Consider the following 18,643-nt stretch of genomic DNA (forward strand, 5'->3'; position numbering starts at 1 on the left):
AAGACTTCCCTTCTGCAGCTTCACTAGCCATCACCAACAGTGGGTTGGGTTGTAGCTATAGTTTCTAAGGGGTGCACAATGCTTTCAGCAGGACATCAGCATACTCGAGATCAAAAGCATCTTCCCCTGTCTATGCACTGGAAGATGGTTTTACCAAGCATAACTGGTCTGCTGTCCTTTTTCTACCAGCACTAACAGCCCTGGCTTAGTCTAGGCAAGAGCTTTTCAAACCCACAGAATGGGTGCATCTCTAACTGCCTGGAGAGCAGCACAGCAAGCTGGGAAGCAGTCAATACCTGGTCTAACAACTTGAGTGACCACAGCAGATAAAACCACTGCTTAGTTTACGCTGCTCGCATATGTGCATGCACACACATGCTTCCCACATCTCCAGCATACCAAACAGTCCTGCAGCAAAAGGCAGCAGGCCTTTCCACATCACATAACAGATCTCAAAAACCACCCAAGCCCCCTGGCATGAACAGTATGGGTCCAAGATCCACCTGCTCTGAGGGGCTTTGGTCAATGCACAATGAAGTTGTACAAGGTCTCTTCAACTTCAATTTAACAGCCCTGGACATGAATCTTTTGTTGGGACTCTGAGGCAAAGTTTAGAGCCTTCCACAAAGTCAAAGACTAAAGAAAAATCTCTTAGGAGACAAGGAAGTGACTAAACTGCTTCTCAGCTTCTTGTACCAGGCCAGATTGATTCTAGAAACTTCGTGTTTAGAACAGGATTTGCAGACTGAACACATTAATACATCACCTGGAAACTAAGTCTTCTTAACAGCATGATTCTTCCTCATGCTATTCAACTAATTTCTTTATAAAAAGTTTTGTTCAAAAATAAAAGGAGCCCAGCTCCACTAGTGTCCACCTGTTCTTGAATGAAATATTTTCAATATCTCTGAATTTTCCATTCTCTGATGGTGTGCTCATCTGCCAGCCTTCTAAATACTGACTGCACATCACATTCTGGTCTAGGACCACCAAAAAGGAGAAGTCTCCAGTTCCCACTAACTGCACCTTCCCTCAAAAGGATGCTATTAAAGTAAATACCAAGTGTTGAAAGTGCTTCCCGAACTGGGACACTCTTAGGACAGAGCACTGTGATGCCTAAAGAGGAATTTGCATCCCCATTCAATGGGATTAGGCTGCACCCCTTCACCTTTAATGTATCCTCTAAACAAAGTTGAAAAGTGGAAGTGCTAGGCACGACATGCACCCTTTGCTGTGAACTATAGCCCTCTAGGTGCATGCAGTACAAAATTAAAGGCATTGGTCTGTAGATCTTATAAAAGAAAAGCCATCACAGTTAACTGCCCTTAATTTTATTAAATAACCAGACAAAACAGTTGAGACTGGAATGTCAGATTTCCCCTTCAAGCAGAATTCACAGTTTCATATTTGCTTTGTATCAGAAAAGAAAAATCAGCTCACTAATATGCAGGTAGGATTCATCAAGTGAGGTACAGTCTCAGAATACAGAGCAAAAATTCACTGCAAATTGTTTCACTAGCCTTCAGAGAGCAGCAGATAGTCTCCAACTCTACCTTTAGATCATTTCACCCATTATTTGCCTCATAATAACATTCAGCATATAACCAGAGGAGATGCAAGTGCATAAGAGCTAGTGAATGATGAAAAGCCACCACAGAAGATTTTCACAAACTAGCAAGAGACCGACTACACGAAGTTGTGATAACATTCTTCCCATTCAGCAAAACAAAAGTATTATAGTATTTAGCCCTGCTGATGACAAGTCTGTTACATCACGTGAACTACAATCATTTGAGAATTACAGTCTGCAATTCAGTAAAACAGAAAAAGAGGAAAACAACAGGTTAGTAGTTATTATGTGCAATCTTAATATTATGCATTTTAGTAGAGGTCAAGAAGATTATGCACAAGGTCAGTAGTCAAAGATCATGAAGAGAAAGTTCAAGATGCTATGGTTCTGCACAGGTTTTACAAAATGTATAAAGTATTGTGTTTCTCTACAACAACCAAAAACCTTACAAGTGCAGATATATACATGACATGAAAATATTGCTTTACTCACTCAAACAGGGAGAGGAGAGATCTAGAGAAAAAGCAGCATGCAAAAAAATCCTGGAACTACAGAAGATCCTGCTTTCAGACACTGATCTACAGTACAAAATAAGCCTACTTGTACAGGTTGCAAAAAGTTTATGAAATCAATATGCTGGCACTTACTGTACAATAATGTTAACTGATTAACATAAGCCATGAATAAATATTTAGCCACTTCATAAAGCCTGCACAAGCAGCACAGGCATTCATGGTGGCAGAGAAAGCAATGCAGACATACTTCATTGTTCCCAAATAAAACAAGACTAGAAAAAGATTTCCCAAGCAGGAAATGGTAAACTACACAGCCAGACTAACTGTATTAGGGGTAAGTACGTAATAAGTAATGTTACTTTCAACAGCTTTCTTATGTGTGTGCAGCCACTAAAAACCTCACTGTGAGACTTTATCAGGACAGAAAACAGAGCATTGGGTAGGACAGCTATTTTCTTTTAATTTCCCCTCCATGTTTACAGAAGCACAAGGTGGGGGGAATCTATAGGAGGAAAAAACCTTGTCACCTAAATGCAGTTATTTCTTCAACTGTTATAGTCAAGTCCACATGGTTTCAAAGCAACAAACAAATCAAAACCATTTGACAAGAGTGTTTCATGGGATAATATCCAGCAGCAGACATTCCAACACAAACATGTCTATCAGATCAGTGCCTACATTTCAAGCCCAAAAGTCACCACATTGAAGGGGATTTCAGAGGCAGGGGAATGGTAGCCCTACAATTAAAGCTCTAAGATGAAAGGAAGGGACTTGGGAAAGGGGTAAAGGAGGGAAGAGGGAGTCACTGAATCACAGGAGGTAAGTGCACACAAGTTTCTAAATGAAGCACAGACAAAGTGAAGGGCACAAGAGTCATCTACAGGAGGTCACAGGTTCTGACAGCACTGGAGTTTGTTGGATTTCTGTCCATCGGTGGTTGGTGGGACACTGATGTCAACGACATTGTTGCCAGGAGATTCATCATGTGCAGATCGATCTGCAATCTGCTTCTGGGAAACAATGCGGTAGATTTCTGAAATGACAAGAGACTTGTTAGTGTCCAGAAAGACACTGCCTGCAACGGAGCACATGCACATGTCAGAGTAAGCTGTCAAAGAAGATGCTAGAACCCAAGAATGAGATTTTAACTTCAGAGCTGTGAAAGGGAATCTAGTCTGACCAGCTGTGGCATGTAGCATCTGGCTGGCTTTCCAGCTCTGTAATGGATACACCAGCCCTGTCTGGAAAAAGTTAAGACAAGATTCCTTACTGTCTTCCACAACAGCACTTCCTACCATGTTCTTTTTCAATGACTCCATGAACATGGGTATTATTAAAAGGTTTTTTAAACTAGGAAAGAGCAGGAATGCTCATTTCTACAATAGGGAATCATCTTATTTTTTATTAAAAAAACGGCCAATATAATCTAGAAACACCAATCAACAGGATGCTTCCAAAACGCCATTATGCAGCAGCAATGACTTATCTACTTCACACTTTAGCTTCTGGCAAGCCGCTACTACCAAATGACAGAAATGCCTGCTCCTCTCTGCAACAAACCAGTTTTCCCACCTATGACAGTAAATAGCCACCTGGATCAATATGGGGCTTCATGGAACTATAAATGCCTGTCCTGAGAGAATTAATTTATCTGACTCCAGTTAATTTATGCCTGAAAGCACACAGATCCACAAAGCTGTAACTGCTGAAGAGAGACTGCCAGGTTAAAAGCTTTCAGAAACAAACCATTTCAACCGCATAGTTACTAGAAATAATTTAAGTTGAAAGGTTTTGAATTACTTCTTTCACTGACTGTAAGCCCTTGTTCTAACTTCCCTCCATTGTGAGACAGGAAAAGGGCAAGTACCTTCCTGGAAGTCTGCGGTAAATATTATGGTCACATTCACATAGCTACAGCCTCAAAACAGTAACACCCAAGTCTTTAGTAAGGTTTAAAAATCATGGGGGGACTATGTGGGTTTTGTTTACATTGGTTGTTTTTTTGGGGTTGGTTGGTTTGTTTAAAAGAAGCTGCACATATTTACATTGTTTAAAATGGAAGCCTTTAACCCAAGACTGATCTTGCTGCTATTGGCTACATTCAGCTCTTTTTGCTGAAAGGGATGAGGAGAGCTGTACAGGGATTTCCACATCCCCCTTCTCTTGTGCTCAGTGGCATCCAGTGAACTAGCTGTTCAGAGTCATTGCCAAGCCCTCTTTTCTTTGGGGTAGCATCTGTTGGGTTGTTTTGTTTGTTCAAACTGGTGGCCAGTAAAGAAACTCCTGTCCTCCTGCTCCCACCCTCTTCCCTCCTCCAAGTCCCCCACAGTTTCTCCCAACTCACTTGCTCTACACAGCACATTTTCCCAGGTTTCTTCTTCTCCCTTAGAAGGATGATTCTCCCCCCAGGTAATCACTTTAGAAGTTTCATTTAAAAAAATGGGCAATATAATCTAGAAATACGAAACAGGATGCCTTTTTAGGACTGCTCAGTCTTACTAGCCACATCCCCACTGTACCTGAACTGGACAATCTCAACACTTTTGGGAGCCCAGAATGCTGCTGTGAGATAGTGTTTTGAGTTCAGTTTGTCCAGGCCTGACCTCAGCTCAAGTTCTTGCTCCCTAAGTATCTTATCTGTTACAAGCAGACTATACTGGGGCTGTCTCCTAGAGCAACCTTTGATCCTGCGTAGAGAAGATGGCCTATCTCAGAACACTGCAAGGGAAGACAGGATGGATGGCAACTGCTGAACTACACTCATGCTATTGAGAACTGACCATGCTTTGAAACACCAACCTCCCTGTTACCTCAAACAGTATTTTGAGATATGACTACTGCAGAACACTGAGTGGAAGACAGATTCTGAAAGCAGAGATGCTCAAGTTTATCAAGGTTTGTTAGCTCCAATTCATCTGTCCTGCAGGCCCATGCTGTCCTTCAGACACCCTTGGGTGCGACAGCACCGTGCTTCCCAGGACTCTGCCTCAGATGATTAGCTCAGGCACAGAGCTACCCAATGCAGAGTCACCTCAGACTAGTGCCAGAATAATACATCCTCTGTAACACAAAGTGCTAAAGCATACAGTGCTGACATACTCATAAAAACTAAAGTCTAACTAAAATTAGAGTAAAATTAGGCAAGTTTGGGAAAAGTTACCCACCCCAACCAAACGAACAGCAGAGATGAGCAGTGCTTATTCTAAGCATTGATCTTGCTCTGTGTGCTTCACACTTCTACTGGCTGTAGGCTACGTATCTTCCAGCACATATCCTCACCACTTCAACCCTGTCCCTCCTCCCACCTCATGACCATACAACTCTCACTTCTTGGTCAACCTCACTTTGAAGGAAATCAGTAAGTTCCCCATGTGCAGCATTTAGCCTAGAGCAGAGCTACACTCTTCCAGAGGCCAAATAACACTCAGCTCAAATTTGCAAAACACTATCTGGAAATCCCTGTGAGCACAGAAGTGCTTTGACAACGGCTTAGCACAGCAAAGACTTGCTGGTGTACCTACAGTAACAAAGCTTTACTGGCAAATCCTAGGCCTCATGTGCAATAGGGTGCTCCAGGGCCAAGAAAATACATGCAGGCAACAGCTCCATCTTAAGGAATGGAAATTATAAGCCCCAGTCTGAAAGAGGATAAAAGCAAGCAGTAGAGTACTAGTACCTGGAATACCTCTGATGCATTGGACCTACTGCATGAGCCACACAGCATTCCCACACATACAGCAAGTCTGAAGCTGCAACTGAACACTTTGCACTCAGTAGCCACATCTACAGCAGTGATACATACTGAGGAACATTCTTGGGCAGTGGAAATCATAAGACCTGACCTCATTTTGGCCTGTAACCATTATGACATTCTTAGACAATTCCTGGGACTCTTCAGGGACATTCCCAGCAGGCAGTCTGCAGGTAGCTATGAGCTGTTGGTGCAATCACCTATAACCCTTGCCATCAGCTGATAAGAGTTCAGTAGTCTGGATAAAAATATTATATATCAGTCTGCTTTGGTGCAAGAAGACACACTGGAACATTTAACTTCCTAACATGGCTGTGGCTTCACTGCTTAGATTTCGTGCAGGCACAGAACTATTAGTACCTCTACAACAGTGCTATTGGAATAGGTTAAATTTATGGAACATCAGAGGACTAGAAGCCGCCAGATTCTTGGGCAGAGAGGCATGTGTTGGTGGGAGGCAGAACACAAAGGTAAGATTAAAAAGCTTGCAAACTAACCATTGTTCCCATTAATTTCCAAAACATTCTAGATAACTGCAAAACATGCCCATGAAGAAGATCAACTACCTCAGGAGGTTCTCTGAACCATACCTGTAAGGATGTTCTTGAAGGCTTCTTCTACATTTGTTGAATCCAGAGCGGAAGTTTCAATAAAAGATAAGTTATTTTTTTCTGTAATAAATAACAAGTGGTTTGGTTAAGAACTTTAATAGCACTTTATTTCACCTTTACTTTGAGGTTTTCACCTTTATTTTTAGGCCAAATCAGCGGGGGCACAGTCTTTTTTAATTTTTATTTCCTCTTACACTCAGAACAACTTGGCAGATCATTCCTTTAGCAGCTGGCATTTCAGCAGCGTCACCTTTGACCACTGCCTTGCCATAGCATGAGGACATTTTCCTCACTGCAGCCCTTGTTCAGTCAAGCAATACAATATTATTCTCATCTGGCTACATATCACTCCTAGAAGTACCTTCAGCAAGAGCACAGGCATGTTGCTGCAACAGGAATCACAATTCTCCTCTGCAACCCAAAAAAGATAAAACAGACCTACACAATCAGGCCCCACCTCCAAATCACAATAAAACCTCTAGTAATACAGTCTATTTTCTTCTTTCCTCATACAATGCAAAAGATCTTTTAATTAAAAGATTATGATTAACACCCAAACATCACACCTAGAATGGTACTGTACCACCTGCCCAGAAATAGGCAAATTTCAGTCATAGACCTTAAACAGCAACACCTGTTCTATTACTAGCTATTTAAAACAGCCTTAGTAGGAAGTCAGGGGCAAAAAATAAGACCTTGAACCAACTGACCACAGTAGTGCACTATCTAGAGTACCTACTAACTCATTTTACTTCTCTTATATAACCTTCACTCCTCATTTGTCTGAGAATTTAAAGTGGTTTTACTAACCACAGGGTACATGCATACTAGCAAATTTCAGAAAACATGTTTAAGCAAGTGCTAGTAATATTCCCAGAAGGATTTTAAAGGCTATACATTTAAATTCAACCTCCAAGCTTGATAGCCACATAAAAGTAAGCTGAATGCCCCTAGTCCTATATGGGCAAAAAGAATATTTGACCAGTGCTCTGCAATATAAGGAAGAGAGAGAAGTAATGCAGTGGCAGCAGCTCACATGTTGAGAAACATGAAAACCCACTTGTTTTCTCCCAACAATTGATAATCTCCAAGCCTGATGATCACTGTATTTAAACTAGATGATGATCCCAGAGTCCTGAGGGAACTGGCTGATGTAGCTGTCAAGCCACTCTCCATGATATTTGAAAAGTCCCGACAGTCAGGTGAAGTCCCGGGAGACTGGAAAAAGGGAAATATTGCACCCATTTGTAAAAAGGGTAGGAAGAAGGACCCTGGGAACTTCTGACCCGTCAGCCTCACCTCTATGCCCAGGGAGATCATGGAACAGATCCTCCTAGAAGCTATGCTAAGGCACATGGAGGGCAGGGAGGTGATTTGAGACAGCCAGCATGGCTTCACCAAGGGCAAGTCCTGCCTGACCAACCTAGTGGCCTTCTGTGATAGAGTGACCACGTCAGTGGACAAGGTAAGAGCTACTAATGTTGTCTATCTGGACTTCTCTAAGGCTTTTGACACACTCCGCCACAACATCCTTCTCTCTGCATTGGAGAGATACGGATTTGATGGGTGGACTGTTGGGTGAATGAGGAATTGGTTGGATGGTCACACCCAGAGGGTAGTGGTCAATGGCTCAATGTCCACATGGAGATTGGTGACGAGTGGTGTCCCTCAGGGGTCTGTACTGGGACCTTTAATATCTTCATCAGTGACACAGACAGTGGGATCGAGTGCACCCTCAGCAAGTTCGCAGATGACAACAAGCTGTGGTTGACACACACCTGAGGGACGGGATGCCATCCAGAGGGACCTGGACAAGCTCAAGGAATGGGCCCACATGAACCTCATGAGGTTCAAGAAGGCCAAGCACAGGGTCCTGCACCTGGCTCGAGGCAACCCCCGGTATCAGTACAGGCTGGGGGATGAAGAGCAGCCCTGCCAAGAAGGACTTGGGGGTCCTGGTGGATGAAAAGCTGGACATGAGCCGGCAACGTACGCTTGCAGACAAGGCGGCCAACCGTATCCTGGGCTGCCCCCAAAGTAATATGGCCAGCAGGTCAAGGGAGGGGATTCTGCCCATCTACTCCATTCTGGTGAGACCCACCCCTGCAGTGCTGCATCCAGCCCTCAGCACAGGAAAGACATGGACCTGTCGGAGCAGATCCAGAGGCGGCAACAAAAATGATCACAGGGATGGAGCACCTCTCCTCTCAGAACAGGCTGAGAGAGTTGCAGTTGTTCAGCCCAGAGAGGAGAATGCTCTGGAGAAACCTTGTTGCAGTCTTCCAGTACTTAAAGGAGGCTTATAAGAAAGATGGAGACAGACTTTTTAGCAGGGCCTGTTGCGATAGGACAGGAGGTAATGGTTTTAAACTAAAAGAGGGTAGATTTAGACTTGATATAAGGAAGAAATTTTTGACAATGAGGCTGGTGAAACCCTGACCCAGGTTGCCCAGAGAGGTGGTAGATGCCCCATTCCTGGAAACATTCAAGATCAGGTTGGACAGGGCTCTGACCAATGTGATCTACTTGAAGATGTCCCTGCTCCTTGCAGGGGGGTTGGACTAAATGACCTTAAAAGGTCCCTTCCAACCCAAAGATTCTATAATGCTACTATACGCATCAGTGCTCTGGAGCAGAAACTACACCATCTAAGAGAAGGTTCAGTATTCATTTGCAGCTGTCTACGTTGATATGTATTCAGGAGAACCAGGCCTCTAGGAAGGAAGGAAAGACATTTTGTGTTGTGATATTTTATATTTATGTTGTGACATTTTCTCTTCTAAACGTTGCTTACTGTTTCTAGCATTGCTAGAGGAAGTATTTAATCTTCAGCTATCAGGCAGCTCAAGGACAATGTTTCAAAAACATGTACTACCACTAGATTTAAAAACAACAACAAAAAAACCCCACTCAACCACACACGCTATCTTAAATGCCTTTTTTTAGGGTCAAAAATAAAACTGGAGGTGAAAGTTCAGTCCTGAACAACAATAACACGATTACAGCTTGCACCAACATCAAGTTCAGAAAGCACCAACCCAGAACACACTGTCTACAGACCTGCAAAAGCCCGGGCCTCATCAGTAGGCACGGCTCTCAGATGGCGGAGGTCACTCTTGTTACCCACCAGCATGATGACAATATTGTTGTCTGCGTGATCTCTAAGCTCCTTTAGCCAGCGCTCCACATTCTCATAGGTGAGATGTTTGGCAATGTCATAGACAAGAAGAGCCCCAACAGCACCACGGTAATATCTGAAACCATAAGGCACATTCCTTTACAGAGAGCTCTGTCTGAGTTACACCAACAAACCCAGTATCTGGCTCTTCTATACTGGTTACTACTAAAAAGTTAAAAACATGCCCCCCACTTTGGAAAAAGCTGTACTGTTGTGGGGGTTTTTTTAAACCTAAAACCAAGTTCCAAATGCTGGAATTTTTTTAATGGCATTCCTAAAAAATTCCAACGTATGTAACAAAATGCTGAAAAGACTGTGGAAGCCATGACATTTTTAGTCTGCTAAAACAGTGTGCAAGAAAACTCACAATGCATTTCAGAATCAGTACTGATAGAAGGTTTTTGTGAAGTTATAACTTATCTTCCTACTAGGAAAATAGTCCTTAGTAAAACGTCAGTATTTTTTGCTGATCTTTCAAATGCTTCCTGTCCCTCTTAAGGGACTCTGGGCTATATTGACACTTATCCACGTGCCCATAAGCCAAGAATAGAGTTTGCTCCCTCAGTGCAGGTTTGAGCCCATTTCAACTCCAGCCAAAGGCTCAGGACATCACAAACCAATCATCAGTTCTATAATGTCGATATCTCTCTTCCACATAATCTTACCATTTCTCCTCAGCTCCACCAGCACCTGTCCAACATGTTGCTGAACCAATTCAAGGCACCAAGTCAGCAGAAAACATTCACTTTTTACTGCTGGTTGGCATTCTGCTGGCTTAGCAAGCTGAACTGGCCTAGTGATGTGTCAAGCAAGAGCTTGTGCCAGCACAAAGGAGAGGCAAGATCACAGGACTACAGATGCACCAATTGTCATTGGCCAAGCCTGTTGTTGAACCAGACTCAGCCAGCAGTTTTTCTGCTAAGCTTTTACAGCAGTAAGAACAATTTAAGGGTCACAAAAAAATTTCTGAAAAAACACACCAACAATTATGGAAAAGATGCAATTTCAAATCACCACTTACACCTGCTTCTGCATTACTTTGTTTTTGCATTCCTTCCCTATAGATTATTCCCTTTGGGCTCCACACTCTTCTATTTTTCCCCCACCTATTCTGCATTACCCTATTTCACCTCAATGAAAAAAGTTCCCCTTACATTGAGTTTAATACAAATGGCTCAAGCTGTGCATGATTGAGAAACAAGTTTATAGCTTTAAAAATAGATATATATCTGTAACACTAACAATTTTCAACTCTCTAATCAGAATATGCCCTGGATAACTAAGCCTGCCAACAGGGTTTTTCTTTTTTCCTCTAAAAGATACTTTTGCCTACTACCTGCATAGAAGCAGATACACCCAGAGGTTACATCTTAAGGCACTGTGTGGATTAACAAGGTGCCATACATGAAAGCTTCTTAACACCATTGTTCTAAATAGGGATGTGCCCAATACTGCAGAGTCAGCACTATCACAGTTGCCTTCCTACTTACTGGTTATTCAGCATGCACTCTTGGACCCAATTTTCAGGGCTGTGACTAATTTAAAATCCTTGACATTTCCAGGGAGCTTGCGGCTGAAGACTGTCCTAAAAATACCCTCAATCTCAAGATTGAGGGGACAATGAAGACCAGAAGTCACTGGTGTTACAGTAAGACACCGTGCCTAGACCAAAACGTGATGCCAAATAGTACTCAGCTTCCATCAGAAATGACACTCATTCCACATAATGAAGATAGCATACCCAGGGCAGGTAAAAAACCCCAAATCACAAGACTTAGAACAAAATTTCCCACACTTCATTTAAGCTGTCATTTTTTTCTATAACAGTATCATTAGAATCTAAAAGTTACTTTCATTATATTAATCAAGGAACACAAAAATATTTGTTATCTTATGACTTGGATGTACACTGAAGTCGGTCATAACAATTTTGTCATGTATCCCAAATACGTTTCATTAATTCTCTACTCATAAGTTTATCTGTACCTTCTCTGCTAGAATTCTGCTGTTAGCCTGAGCAAAGACATAGTACTCACGCTGAGGTAATGGCACGGTATCTTTCCTGTCCTGCAGTATCCCAGATCTGTGCTTTTATTGTCTTCCCATCCACCTGGATGCTCCTGGTGGCAAATTCCACCCCAATGGTGCTCTTACTCTCCAGATTGAACTCATTACGTGTGAAACGTGACAGAAGATTACTCTTCCCAACTCCAGAGTCTCCAATCAACACAACTGAAAGAAAAGACATTATTTTTGAAATTAATTCTTCATACCAACATTTACATAGTGCAATGGTGCTACCTGGCCGCTATATTGCCTTACGAGGCAGGACCCAGGAGTTGTGCAGCCAGATAAACACAGGAGAAAGCTACGCTGACACCACCTCAGGCTTTACAACTCATAGCTTGCTTCCCCAGCCCCAAAAACAGCCCCAAGCCTTTTTGTTGCTAGCTGCTCAGTTCCTCAGAGATGGAAATGAGAAACTGCTACAGCAACTGTCAACTGCTAAACACTGCTTTGGAGGCCCCAAGCCACCACCAGAAATTAGAGGTAACTGGATGTCCCTTGCATACTTGACCTTTTGCAGAGAAAGGCTGCAACCCACTTTAAGAACCACTCCAGTCAAGAACATGGCAATGAGCTACCTGTCAAAATCCTGGGTACATTATAAGCCTAGTCTATTTTTATTAAAAAAAACGAAAACAAAAAATCACAGTAAGTAAACAATTATTTGCAGTCCCTGTTGGGGCCATATAAGGTGTTTTATTTAAGTAATTTAATTCATAAATATGTTCACCACAAAAAGGGGAAGAGATATTTCATACTACAAACAAGGTACAAAACAAAGCAGAACTTCATCCAGCAAAACAAGTTCTAGTAGATTGCATGTGAAGTAAAAGATGAGCTAAAAATCTCTGCCTCCATGCAAGGTGTTGCCATGTTAACAGAAAAATGTTAGTGCAGAGAGATCTTTAGCACACAAACCCCAGCTTTACCAAAAGGTATTATGAAAATAAAAGGTACATTTTGTAGTAGGAGCTTCCCACTACTTTGGGGCTGAAACTCTCTCAGGCTGCTGCTTCATATCCAGCCACACTAGATCAGGCTCTCCATGAGACCTTCTCATCAACAACTCCAAAGGCAAGATTTGTCCTACTAGGTTCTTTATTATGCAGCCAATGCAACTATACACATTTTCTTAAATCCCTGTATTACTGACTAGAGCAAGAAATAACTAAAGGGAAACGAGACTAAAAGCAATTAAGCCATCCTCCCTTAGTCTCAGCAAATACTGTATCACATATAACTTTGGTATTCAAGCTAACAGTATCCTGGCTTGAGCAGAAGGAAGAAAGGCAGTCTCAGTGAGGTTTCTTCAACTTTGGGAATATTTCTTACTTCAGTTCAAAGTACACTGTTGATCTTACTCATTCATATGATCTGTTTTTCCTATAGAAAAGCAGACATGGGCAGAAAACATTCCTGATCCCTCCGCAACAAATTACAGACGACTCTTCTCATTCCACACTTCCAGAATGAGCTCACCAGCATTCTCCCAGGGCCAAGGATCATACGCATCTTTAGAGCTACTACAGATTTTTTTCTGCTTAGGCTATTGTTTCAGGATACAGCTCTGGCAGCACACTGCTCTAGTTCATGCACCTCCCCACCCCTGCCAGCACATTCCCAAACTTCTGCTGTAGCCCTCTGCTGCTCTGCTGCAACAGCTCCCAAACTGCATGGGGAGATTGCTGAAATGCTCCGGACTAGCCCCCGCCCCCCCCCAGCATTTCATCCAGCTGACAGCACAGATAGACAGACAATTGTGCTAGCACAGCTGAACAGTCAAAATACAACAGAGGCACGAACAGGCAGCCAGTGAATCGTGGCAAGGCGCCACAACTCCCCACCCGGGATAGCTCAAATCAGCTCCTCACAGTGCTCTGCCTTCACTGGCAAACAGCCTAAACCATTTTTTTAGGGTATGAAAACAGATATATAAAAAAGATTTTATTATGAGTTCTAACTCTAGGATTTTGTTAGCTTTATTTTCCAGACAAACAGTTTTTCATCACTAATTCAACAGGGTGTTCCAAGAATGGGCCAAAGGTCACCCACCTTGCACAGTGATCTGCTGGCCTGGAGTGGGCTGTACCATACAGCAAAGCCCTGACCATAACGAGAAGGAGGTAAGAACATCAACCACACAAGCTAGACCAGCTTGGAAAAACCCTGAGGCTTCCAACTATTTCCAAAGGAAGTTACCTTCTCGTGAATCTGCAGCTCGAGAAAGCACAGCTGTGTCTCCAGGTTCTAGATACCTCCTATCCTCTAACATTTTTAAATTATCAGCTTTGTGCATAAACCATGCAAATGGATTTCAGGTCATTAACTACATCTGTCACAGGAAGAAAATTCAGGGATCCTGCGCTACTTTAGCTGGTTACTCGCCTCTGCTGCAATCGGGCAGCAAAGCACCAGACTCCCCTTTACCGGGCTGCTCCACATTCTAGCAGAGCTTTTAAGAGAGCATTTTTAAGAAGTTACTGGATGCAGAAATAACAGAGGAAGGCAACAAGATTCCAACTGAGTAAGTAATATTCCCTCTACCTTACAGTCTCCAGTGCTTCTTGTTAATACTCAGTCTTGAGCATTAAACAAGCATCTTCACTTTCAGAAGAAAGACGCAAAGACTGGAGGCCCACATGCAGGCAGAACCCACAAACTTTTGTTTTCTATGGAAATTGAGCAAGATACATTCAAGATTCTTAGATCTTGAGAAAGTTCCTAAATTCGGGAACAGGCCACCAGGCAGCATTGCCTGTTCAAATGCAAAAGTCTCGACAGAGTAGAACAGAAAGTTCAAAGTCAGATTTAAGAGCCTGAATACTCCCTAAACACATCTCACCAGAATCAATGAAGTCACACTCCCTAAACAGCCTTTAGGGCCACACTGGTAAAGGAAAGATGCACTGGTTTTAACTTGGAAGTGACTTGAACCAATAACCAGCACCAATCATCATCAGACAGCTCTAAGTACACAAGCAAGCCACGCTTAGTGCTCTGTTTAAATCCTGAATTGTGGTACTGCTCCTCCAGTCTTTCCTGATTTTCTCTCTCCTCCATCACACTGTGCCAGCCTGAGGGTTACCTTTCACCGTGTTAGCTATCTGTCAGAGGCAAAGCATTCAGATCTCAGTCATCATCATCACCCTCCTTCCCTTGTCTTGTTACGCCTCACAACAAACAGCCCTACAGTGAGGAGAGCACAATCCCACCACCTGGACACCTGCTTCATGCTGTGGGATCCTGGTACAAAGCAAGTGAAAGACAGAATTAAAAATACAGGGCAATACATTGTTGGTAAGAAAAAAAAGATCAAATTTATTATAGAATTTTAAATACACCAGTTTATTAATCTGACAAAAAGAATACATTGTTTTAAACAATGAAGATTAAAACTCTCTCAGAGAGAGACCACATAAGCAGAGTTCATTTTAAATATTAAGTACATAAGGTTGACAGACATTAATGACTAACATGACACACATTTGTTTTTAATATGCACAGCCTTTGTTAGGCTTAAGTTCTGACTAGAGTGGCCTAAATTCCCACAAAGGTAACAGAAAGTTCTTTTTTTCCGTCCTTTTTCATGAGCCAGCACACATCTGCACAACCTCAAAATTAATTTTTAAAATAAACACTGATAATAGCTGATCTTCTTGAGAGGAAAATTAATGTGCAGATCACATTTTAATAGGTACAAGGCTTCCAATATTTTAACAACTATTAAAAGGTCATTAATTCAGTTCCATATCCAACCCATTCAAAACTCATCATGAAAAGTTCCTGCTTTTTAACCATCCCAGCTACAAAACTAATTGGAAACAGAGCCCTGAACCACTGGCTTTGCTTGGGTTACATCACTGCAACGCATCTACAAGAAGATCCTCACAGCGTCATTATTTTGTACAGCTCTGCATACAGAATTCAGCTTGTTCTCCCAAAGGTTGGCTCAGTCATTTTGTTAACAACATTTTGTTGTGATCAATAAAATAAGCAGTTCTGACTGCTGGGATGCACATAGAAGAAAGGGAAATTGGGAATAAAGATAAAGAGGCGCTAGTCTAGCAGAGCAGCTTTGACTATAACCACACTCACATCCCCAGAGTGTCGCCAAACCTTAAATTACTTTTTGCCTACTGAGTGCTAGACCTGATAACCCAATATAATGTTCATCTCTCCTGCAGCCCTATTGAAATGGCCGGTCCTAAAGCACAAGCTGATGGCCGACATGAGCAGTCATTCACGAGGGAACACCAAGAACAGCGAGCCAGCTACACACAGAAACCGTTGCTCCTTGGCCATTTTCACCCCTGAACAACTGTTTTATAAGCAGTATTTCACACAAAAGAGACTAAATGGGGCTCTTTGCCTTTTAACTTTTTCATAAAGCTGGTTAATATAATCTATGCTAAGTGACAGAAGTTCCTATACAAGCAGTTCCAGATCTTCCACTATATAAAAAAGTAAATATTGTGACTTTAAAGCAGCACTGCATTCAACTGGAGTCATCCTAAATGATATTACAATGCAAGGATGGAGATTTCTTAAGCAAGCGCCAACTGTAAAAGCTGAAATCAGTGTCCAACCAAATTTCCTTTGGAAATACATGGTAGGGGAAATGGTCAAACCTTAAATTTAATAAAAATAATCCTTCACAGATTGCAACCCTCCTCCACCATTATTTCTACCTCTGACCACTACACATGCCTTACAGAAGTGAGTTCAAAAGCAGTTTGTGTAGCTAAGAAGGGGCGAAACACGAAATCAAACCCTGGACATTATTTCTTTCATTATGTCAGTTCCCCCCATTATCGTAGGGGGCAGATGGGAAAGGAAGGGGAGTTGGTCCTACAAGCAGAGACCTCATCCCACTTGGTCCCATTTATATTCATTATTTCTTGCCTAGTCCCAAAACGCTTAGAAGAAAGGGAAGGAGGTTTTTGTGGGTTGGTTGGTTTGTTTTTTAAAAACCATTCACACAACTACCCCTACCCAAAAGGATACACAGAAATGGACAATTCTCGCCCCCAGTTTTCATTAAGTGCTACAAAGTATGCCAAGTTACTTTGCAGTATCAACACAACAGCATGGTTCCTGACCAAATAGCTTTAGGTTAAGTTTCACTCCAGATAAAATTAAAAATGCATTTCAAAGCAACATAAGTATTTTTAAAGATGAATGCAGTTTTGCCTACCAAATTGTTCACAGAAAGAAAAAAGGAAATAAAATTTTTAGGCTTTCAAGTTCCTGGCTATTAAACCACTTGGGAAATAGACAGTGGAACGACTTCAGAAGGAAAGTAGTTTAGACCCAGACAGTTTCACATATTTTTGGAGCATAGTCTTCTGCTTTATAGGCAGAGAAGAAATAAGAGCTTTCCCCCCCGCCACTACCTTGAAGACAATACACCAGACAGGCAAATACATCCATAAATTATTTCCAACAGATGAGTAATTGCCCTTTCTTTTCATCAACAAGCAAGTGTGGAACTGCTGCTGCCCTTGTTAGAGGCCAGGCATGTACAGCATGCCCTGACATCCAACTCCTGGGGGATTTTCATGGCAGCAAGCACACACCCACACCCCTGCCAGACCACCCTGCCCACAGACCGCAACGATAGCCTTGCCTTTTGTAAGGGCAAACTCCTTGGATGAATCTACGGATTGCAGCCATGCTACCACAGAAGACCACACATAAAACAGGCTGGGAAACACGAGGCTGGACATTTCACACCAGCGCACATTATTCCTTAGGCCTCAAAGGCAGAGCGGTGGGACGTCCCGGGGAAAAGGTCAGCCTGAGCATCTTTACACATGCGGGACACCACCTGCAGCAACATTTACACAGAACATCAACGACAACAAAAGCCACCTGAGCCAGCACAAGAACAGCAGCACTAAATCCACCCAGCAGTTATCTACTTTCTCACACAACCACTGCCCGCACAAGTATGGGGAACGATTAAAATAAGCCCAGGCAAAGCCAAATTAACCATGACGCTTCCTAGCTTCACGTCTCCGCGTTCAGTCAGTAGCCCGCCACCGAAGTTTTCTCAGCTCCGGCTCGACGCCGGGGGAAGATTCCTCGGGCGGCCCATACGAACGGCCCATGCCGTCGGGCGCAACCCTCTGCTCGGAGCCCCTCTCTCCTCCAGCCCGCGACTCAAGCCTTGAACCTCTCCCCCACCCCAGCCCGCCCTGGGCCGCACTCCCAGCACGGCCACGGGGGATCACAGCCGCCCGACTGCCAGCGCGCAGCCCCCGTCGCGGCGGTGCGGGGCAGGCCCGCGGCGCTCCCCCGCTCTCCCCGCGCCGCTGCTCCCCCGCCGCAGCCCGGCAGCGAGCCCGACACCAGGCCCGGCCCCGCCACGGCCGGGGGCGGCGGACGCTGCCCGCAAGGCCGCCCCACGCACAAAGGCCGCGGCGGCCGCCCCGGGCCCAACGCAGCGCGGCCTGGCGGGGAGGGCCGGGCCAAGCGCCGCCGCGGGCCCGCCGAGGGGCGCGGCCGCCGCGGCGCGGTGCGGCCCGCGGGCGGCAGCGATACCTTTGAAGAGGTAGTCGTACTCGTCGTCGCGGGTGCCCATGGCGATGGCGGCGCCGACCCTCTGCCTGCCAGGCACCGACCGCGGCCCAGCCGGGGGGGGGGGAGGGGAGGAGGGAGCTGCTCCTGCCGCGACCTATCAGCGGCCGCCAGAGCCCGCAGGAGGCGGGCGGCGCGCCAGACCCATCAACGGTGCCCAGTAAATGACGGGCGCGCCTCTGACTGGCGGACGGCGCTGTCCAGTCGAAGGAGGGCAGCTGGGGAGGGGCGGTGCTTGGGTGCCCGAGCAGGGACCCTGCGAGTTGAGGCGGTGCCGGGGCTCGGGTTGGGGCGGGGCCTGGGGTCGGGGGGGCGGTGTTTGTGGGCGGGGTCTTGGCGGGGTTGCGCAGCGCCGAGCACCGCCGGGACGTG

At 44.2% G+C, this 18,643-nt stretch overlaps 1 protein-coding gene across 1 annotated transcript; it reads right to left on the reverse strand.

Annotated features, from left to right (window-relative positions):
• Nucleotides 1-2,972: 2,972 nt before the first annotated feature.
• On the reverse strand, nt 2,973-18,275 carry RAB11B (RAB11B, member RAS oncogene family; the record flags this gene model as incomplete). The annotated part of the gene is made up of 5 exons (XM_082011088.1): nt 2,973-3,118; nt 6,427-6,507; nt 9,508-9,701; nt 11,662-11,857; nt 18,236-18,275. 5 exons carry the CDS (start codon nt 18,273-18,275, stop codon nt 2,973-2,975), a joined length of 657 nt encoding a protein of 218 aa, XP_081867214.1.
• Between the last annotated feature and the right edge of the window lie 368 nt (nt 18,276-18,643).

The sequence above is a fragment of the Phaethon aethereus genome (assembly GCF_964289735.1).
Source record: "Phaethon aethereus genome assembly, chromosome: 26".
In the NCBI taxonomy this organism is placed as follows: Eukaryota; Metazoa; Chordata; class Aves; order Phaethontiformes; family Phaethontidae; genus Phaethon; species Phaethon aethereus.